We start from the raw sequence: 7725 nt of genomic DNA on the forward strand, positions 1-7725 counted from the left end.
AGCCAGCCCAGGGAGGCCGGCGGGGGCCGGCGCTCCTCAAAGTCAGGAAGCTTTTCAGGCTGAGAGAGATTTTTGGCTGCTCAGTGGACAAGACCTCTCCTTGCACGCAGACACACAGAATCCACACACACACTCGGCTGTCGCTGTGTTAGGAGAAAAAATGGAGTCCCCTTCCACTCCACAGAGCCTCTGTCGCATGGAAACCGAAGCCCACCGGGAGCCCCCGTGTCCCCTCCAGTCCCTGCACATCCAGCAAGGCTGGCGCACACAAACGTCCCCGCTTTAACATCACCCTTGCAGCACTCTGAGGCGTTTATGCCCCATCCCGCTTGACTCTACCAATGGTTTGAGGGCAGTCCGAACACTCGCCTTTCTCCCCTTCCCTCTCCCTCGCTTCCTTCATCCCCGTCTCTTTAGTTTGGCTGAAAATAATTTGCTTTGTCTAAAGGGTTTCAGAGGCAAAGCTCGCCGGCCGCCCCGGCTGCATTAAAATTCCTGCCGGCCCAGCCTTTAGCTCAGATCGCGGCTCCCTCGAGACTCCACTTTCGCTATTACTGTCAAGTACCCTTGACTCTTTATTTTTGCCCTTTTATCTATTACAACTAATTCGAGTTCTTTTGCCCTTTTCAGTTTAAGACGTGGGCTTTCTGTAAAGCCTCCCCCTGCCACCGAGCTCTCCGGGTGCAGAGCCTTTAGAAATTGAGGGGTTTACTGTCAAAATGAAAATTTCACTTCAAATTATCTCGGCTGATGCACGTTTTCCAGGCCGGGGGCTCCTGTCTGAGCCTTTTGACAGCCAGATCAGCAGAGGGGTTCAGTGATCTCGATAATATCATCCAAGAGAGCGAAAGTCAATACAATGACAGGGAATATGACTGGATACAATCCAATTACGGCTGCTCGCAGAGAGGGGAAGGGCTTGATCTGATCTCCGCACCTGGATTCCTTTATTCAGTCCTTGCACTAACAGGTCTCGCTAGAAACTTCACAGGCTGAAGTATATTATATTTCGGATGAGTGTTTTCTCTGTTGCGTTTATAGTTCCCTTTGTATATTTTCCCCCTTTATTGTATTCTTATTTATTTATTGTGAAGGGGGGTGGACCGACGGGGAGCCGCTGGGGTGGGATGGGCGAGAATGCTGGGAGGCAAGGAAGGCTCTTCTGCTTGTGCCGCTGTCAGTTTGGTCCTTCGGGTGCTCTCGGTTCTTCGCCGCCCCGGGCGCCGAGGCTCAGGGATTTTAGGCCGGCCCGGGTAAGCCGGGATCTATTATTGCCTCGTAGTTTCTTTTCCAGCAGTTCTCCCTGTCTCCCGGTCCGGGGATCAGTAAAGTTTGTTCCCATTCTGGGGAAGGAAATGAAATCTTTTAAGCGCCTGTTATCTAAGTGGTAAATTGGCTGCGAGTGCTCCTGAATCACACGTCGAGAGCGCTCTTCCTCCCTCTCTTTTTGTTGGCTGCACTCTATTTAATGTCAAAACGGTAAAGCATCTGTACTGAAGTGCTGAAATATTCATGGCGGATCAGCGATTCTCCGCACTGGCAGAGGAGCTGGAAAGCTAAAACGGTTCTTTAAAAGATCAAATTTTCCATGTGAATCAATTGCTCCGCGCACGGCGGAGGCGACGCCGCGGCAGAGCCCGGCCCTTGGGGGCCGACCCCCGCCCGCCCGCAGCTCGGGAAGGAGGGGAGGAGGTAGGGGGGATGCTCCCGCCCCTCCGGGCCTCGGCGGGCAGCCGGAGCCCCCGCTGTCGGCCCGGGAGGCGGCGGGGGCCCGGCGCTGCCCCGCGGAGGCACGGCCGGCGCGGAGCGCAGCCCAGTATCAGCCGCGGCAGCGCTGCGCTGAGCCTCTCTTCCCCTCTCCCGGCAGCCTGTTGACAGTCCTTGGAATTACCGGGATCGGCTCCGAGGGGAATTTGAAACATAGAAGTTGTTTGTTGCCCAATGCAAAACGCCACCACTTGTGTTACCTCTGAAACAGACAATTTATTGGAGTGTGCATACCTTTTAACATATTTTTTTTTGTCAAGATAAATTTGTGCAGTAGGTGTAAACTTAGTAGAAGTGCTGTTTGTGAATTATATGCTAACAAGGAAATCAGGAGGAAAAACTCTCGAAAAGTCTTTACAACTAATGTCGGCATGCCTTAAATTAAATCTGAATTAAAATTTCCCGTTTGTAAACTTTCGGATGTAAACTTTTAAAGTAGGTCTACACTATAGTACGTGCTTTTTGGACATGGAATTAAATAACTTTCACGACATTGATCCCTTAAAGTCGCAGCCAGGAGAAAATGTTCAGAACAGCAATGAGCAAAGTCTTTCCGTTGAACTGAGCAAACTGAACTTTAAATCCTCGTTTATGTTGTTTGTTAAAAAAAAAAAAAAAAAAAAAAAAAAAAGAAGAAAAAGTTTTATATTTAAATTTAAACTCTTGCAAGTCTCTTTTCAGTGTAGCTGACTCTTCAAGCGTTAGAAAGTCCTTTGCCCCTCGGCGGGCCTGTTAGGAACAAAACATTTTGCTTCCTGATTTGGGAAACGCCAGAAACTCTTTGTTTGAGTCATGGTGGGCCAGGTTTGAGAGCTGCCCCTTGAGCACATTGGCGCCGTTCCCCACCGCGCGTCCCAAGGCGCCCGTTTCCAGAATGGCTCCTTTGGTGGTAGCCCAGGAAACTGTTGTGTTGCTCAGGGCTTGATTTAAAGTACTGTGCCTGAACAGGGGGTCGTGAAACACCCCGTCCACCCAGTTCCTGAGGTTGGTGACCGGCGAGTCCTGGTGCCTGTCCATGACGCTGACCGGGGCGGGAGCGGCGGCGGCGGCCGAGCCCCCCGGCCGTTTCAGCATGCAGGAGGGGTACTCGGCCTGGTTGAGGGAGGTGGCAGTGTGCGCCAGGGACCAAATCCTGGGCTTCGCCTCCAGCAGCTGCTGCCCCTGCTGGAAGCACATCTTGGACTCGCAGCCGCGCTGCCGAGCGCCCAGCGGGTCGGGGCCGCACTCCTCCGCCGCCGTCTTCAGGCAGCTCCGCGCCCGCTCTGCCGCCGCCTCCTCCTCCTCTTCCTCCTCCCTGGCGGCAGCCGGCGGCGGCATCTTGGCGGGGAGCTCGGCGGTCCGCGGCGGGTGGCTGCCGCCCGGGAGCGGGAGCGGGTGCGGATGCGGATGCGGGAGCGGGTGTGGGAAGGGCCGCCTCAGCTCGCACTCCGAGCTCTCCGACTCGGCGGCGTCCAAGTCCTCCAGGTCGCTGAGCTCCAGTTCCTTCTCCTCCTTGCCCGTGGGTTCTGCGGGGCGGGGGCGGGGGAAGAGACAGCAAAAACAAGACACACGGTCACTGTCGGGGCCGCACTGCCCCGCGGCCGCCCCCACCAGCGAGGCCCTCGGCCGCCCCCACCAGCGAGGCCCGCCCCGGGGGCGAGCTGCCGGCCGAGCCCCCGCGGCCGCACCGCTAAGTGCCTGGTTTTAGCAGGGTACCCTCGGCTTTCCCGCTCTTCATCGTCTCTTCCTGCGAACCCTCCTCCTCCTCCTCCTCCTCTTCCTCATAGGGCCGCTTCTCGTCAGAGCACTTGTTCCGCGGGGGCCAGGTCATCTTGTTCTCCTTCTTGAGCCGCCGGCGGGCGTTGGCGAACCAGGTGGAGACCTGGGTGAGGGTCATCTTGGTGATGATGGCCAGCATGATCTTCTCGCCCTTGGTGGGGTAGGGGTTCTTGCGATGTTCCTGCAGCCAGGCCTTCAGCGTGCTGGTCGTCTCTCGGGTGGCGTTTTTCCTCCGCGTCCCGCCGTCCATCGTCCCGTACCTGCAGGCACAGGGAAGGCCCCGGGATGTGACAGCTCGCTCTCACCCTCTGCGCACCTGCCCGACGCGGGGTCCCAGAGCCCCAGCCCGGCCGCTTGCCTGCGGCACCCCCCGGAGCGCAGCTGGGCCGGAGAGGGGGTAGATGGATGAGGACAGCTCGGTTTTAAGAGGGATGAGGACAGCTCGGTTTTAAGAGGGATGAGGACAGCTCAGCTTTATGAGGGAGACCAGCCTAGAGAGTTCAGGCCGAGGAAGGAAAGCAAGAAGGAAGGGCTCAGCCAACAGCAGCAGCGGGCAATGCAAATTTCTGCTCTGCCTTGGCGGTTGTGGCAGAAAGAGGGAAGGAATCGTCTGCTTTTATTTGCGCTAAAGTCAATGTCAACATTTCGGGCATCAGGAAAATCCTAGCAGCTTGCAAACTCACAGAAATACCACTTTCCTCTCGTTTTATTAGTCCTCCCCAAACAAAATTCGTCGGGGTGACCCCAGGGTGTAAGTGTTAATAGAAATATATTTCCTCTTACTCCTTTTATTAGTAATCTCCTCTACCCTTTTGTTCCTGAAATTGTAGGAACCTAACGCAGATGACACTGGGCTGCGACTGAATATTTAATGCACATCCTCCAGGAAAGGTCACTGGCGCCCAATGGGCCTCAGAGCTGGGAGCGGTGTGTAAGGGGGTTTGCGCTGGTTTAAAACTAATAAATATACACGGGATGCCCAAGCCTGGCTCCGCACAGGGAAAGATGATTACCGCCCCGGATAAGAGGGATTGCCCCCGCGCTATCGCCCGCCCGGGGGGCGGAGGACCCTGTGTCGGTGTGGGAAATGGGAGGCGACATGCCTGGGGCCGGGAGATGCTGAGAGGCGAGGAGGCAGGTTGGCGGGGTTGGCGGGGGCGGGGCGGGGAGGCGATGGCGAGGAGGGGGGTGGCGGGGGTGGAGGGCAGCGAGCGGGGCCGGGCTGGGGATGGCGCTTACCTGTCGTACTGGTACTGGCTGAGGGTGTGATCGTAGGGGTAGTAGGCAGCCGCCGGGGCGATGCCCGCATGCGCAGAGCCGCTCCCGTCCTTCGCGTCCAAACTGTTCTGCAAGAGACACCGCCCGCCGCCCTCAGCCCCCGCCGCCGGGAGAGCCCGGCCCTCGCCCGGCACCGCCGCCCTCAGCCCCCGCCGCCGGGAGAGCCCGGCCCTCGCCCGGCACCGCCGCCCTCAGCCCCCGCCGCCGGGAGAGCCCGGCCCTCGCCCGGCACCGCCGCCCGGCTCCCCCGCCCCGCGTCCCGGAGCGGCGCGACGGATCTTCCCGGGGGCCCCTCGGCCGCGGCGCCCGGCGACATCAATAGGGACATTAACTCGCGCTGTTACGGTGCAGGGAAAAAAAAAAAAAAAAGAGGAAAAAAAAAAAAAGGAAAAAAAGAAAAAAGGCCGTGTGGGAAGACCGCATCATTTTTTTTACAAGCCTGGGTCTGGGTCGTCCTAAACTGCCCGCCCGGACCGGCCCTCCGCACTCGGCCGCCAGCTCGTCAGGCGCGACTTTTAATTGCGTTACCGTGAGGAGCGAGCGCCGGGCTGGAACAGCTGCTGACCGCGGGGCTGGACGCGGGGAGCGCCGTGCGGCACGGCGGGGCGGAGGAGAAGCGTCCGGGGCTGCCCCCGCCCGGGGAGGGGGTCCCGCCGAGCGGCCTCCGCCCCCGGGCCACGGGGGGAGCGTGGGGCCGACGGCAGGGAGGGAGCGAGCATCCCCCGGGGCGTCTTACCAAGGAGTAGAAGGCGGGAGCCTCGGTACCGTAGGTCACGTAGTTTCCATAGCCCTGGGGCCCGGCGTAGGGTCCGCCGTAGACCCCCAGGGCGGCGGCGGAGTTGAGCTCGTGTCGGGCGGTGGCGAGCAGGCGGCTCTCGTACACCGGGCAGTACACGGGGGTCTGGGCGGAGGCGGCCGCCCCCGTCTCAGCCAGCGTCCGGCTGCTGGACTCGCAGCAGGTCGTCAGGGAGTTGGTGCTCATCAGGAACTGGAGGGAAAGAGAGCGGTGCTGAGGGCGGGGTGGGGAGAACTTCCCAAAGTGTAACCAAGTTTGGGTTCGGTTGCTTTCAGATTGTGTGGCTTTGGTGGGTTTTTGTTTAGGTGTTTTTTTTTGTTTGTGTTTTTTTTTTTTTTTTTTTTTTCCCAAATCAGGTCATAGCTTTAGGGTGTCGCCTGCCCTCCTCCCTCCCCTGCCGTATTTTACTTCAATTGTGATAGAAACGCTCTGGAGAAGCTTAGAGGTGCAAGTATTTTATCAGTTCTTTTAGAACGACTCCACAACAACAACAACCAAACGCCCCGTGACTGTGGATGTTTAATCCTCTATAATACATTCCTCAGGCCCTCTGCATTTAAAAGCTAACTTTTCCTGAGGTGTTTTCACAAGACTGGGGTTTACACCGTTTTCTCCTCTTGCAGCACAATGATTCCCATCTGCGTTTTTAAACCCTTTTTTTCGAAGTCATTCATGCATATTTATTTTGACTGCAGATTTGTAGCAGCCACGCACGCATCTGTTATTAACCTGATGGTTTAGAATATCCCATTCTGTTTCTACGGGCCGGACCTCCATACATCCATGTTTAATTGATAAACTGTGAATTTAATCGTGAAAGATAAAAAAAAAGGGGGAGGGGTGCGGGTGGGGGTTGGGGATCTCTAGATCCCCTTCTCACCTCTCTCATCTCTGTAATCATCTCCCACGCGTCTTTATCACCCCCAAACACCCTAAATCCCGCGTGTTTCATCCCATTTTAAAACTGGTGCCCGACACAGAACTTGGGCGTCTTGGAAAGCTGTGGAGCGAGCATTTGCTTTGCTGCTACCGCATGCAGGAAGAGGATCGCTGCCGCCCTCATCCCGGACGGAAGGCATCGATAAGGACTGAAATTCAATAAATTAACGTTGGTAGGCAAAAAGTCTTACCTGGGGTGCAGAGGAGTAAGGGTAGCCAAACTGAGGATAGGACATGGTACAGAGGCTCCCAGTTATCTAGAAACAAGGCGAGGCGTCTGATCTGCACGCTATTGCAGCCTGGCTCTGCTCTGTTGTACCAATTGATTGGTAACCACAGGTCCCTAGATGCTTATAGGATGAAGCAGAGAACCACATTTAATTTATTTACACGAAAACTTAAACTTTTTTTTTTTTTTCTTTTAAATATGCACGGCGATTTTAGCACCTTCCCCACTACAGCTACGACACAGAAATAATTGTTACATGTAGGCTCCAAGGCTGGCAGACGTGACGGCAAAAATAAATACTTTGCACCCACGGAAAAATAAAAGGTGGGAAGAAGAAAAGTGATACAAATGCGTGAGCTCACAAGCACGTTGTTTTAAAAGAGCCGAGCCTCTGACGTCACACAAAACTTACTCAAATTAAACTGCCTGTAAGTTTAACACTCATTTTCGGGAATCGTTTCCCTGGCATGGAAAATAGACTCTCCAGCATCGCCTTCAGCCTGCCTAACAGGGGAGAAAAGTTTGGGAAGCTCTTCAGTAGCGGCAACGCCTGCTTGCAACACATATATTTCTGCGGGCAAGGGAAGGAAATGAATGTTTTTAATCTGAAGGATCAATGTTGTATCAGCTATTTTCCCCACCCTCCTTAGTCACTGAAAGGCTAGTAAGCACTTTTAATTAGAAATTAATTAATGAGCAGCTGCTTCTTCCCACCCCACAGTAATAATTAGTCTCAATTACAAACAAGACATATGAAGGGACACACGACTGAGTCTTCATTTAAGATTTAATCAACAGTTAAAATTAGCGCTAACGCTGACAATAAAGCACATAATAAGCAATCCTCCTTTTCTTTTCGGCTTTTATTCCAGGCGTGTGATTACAGGTAGAAAACCCTACAAGCGTCTTCCGGGGAATGATGGAAAAGATGTGACTTTTCACGTTAAAAAGACTTTGA

The 7725-nt window shown here is 55.0% G+C and overlaps 1 protein-coding gene across 1 annotated transcript; it reads right to left on the bottom strand.

Moving 5' to 3' along the window:
• Positions 1–1969: 1969 nt before the first annotated feature.
• IRX4 (iroquois homeobox 4) lies at positions 1970–6878 on the bottom strand. The gene is made up of 5 exons (XM_053981439.1): positions 6730–6878; positions 5540–5791; positions 4765–4871; positions 3463–3785; positions 1970–3272 (listed from the first exon to the last, which is right to left on the bottom strand). The coding sequence occupies exons 1-5, from the start codon at positions 6772–6774 to the stop codon at positions 2500–2502; spliced, it is 1500 nt and encodes a 499-aa protein (XP_053837414.1). The 5' UTR covers positions 6775–6878; the 3' UTR covers positions 1970–2499.
• Positions 6879–7725: the final 847 nt, after the last annotated feature.

The sequence above is a fragment of the Vidua macroura genome, chromosome 1 (genome assembly GCF_024509145.1).
Source record: "Vidua macroura isolate BioBank_ID:100142 chromosome 1, ASM2450914v1, whole genome shotgun sequence".
Taxonomy (NCBI): Eukaryota; Metazoa; Chordata; class Aves; order Passeriformes; family Viduidae; genus Vidua; species Vidua macroura.

Bases quoted from the DNA above. Each gene is read 5' to 3' on its own strand.
- IRX4 (XM_053981439.1), bottom strand. From the start codon at position 6,774: ATGTCCTATCCTCAGTTTGGCTACCCTTACTCCTCTGCACCCCAG. The intron at 4,872-5,539 runs GTAAGACGCCCC...TGTCTCTTGCAG, and splicing joins CTCCCGCCTTCTACTCCTTG to AACAGTTTGGACGCGAAGGA. The intron at 3,273-3,462 runs GTACCCTGCTAA...CCCGCCCCGCAG, and splicing joins GAAGAGCGGGAAAGCCGAGG to AACCCACGGGCAAGGAGGAG.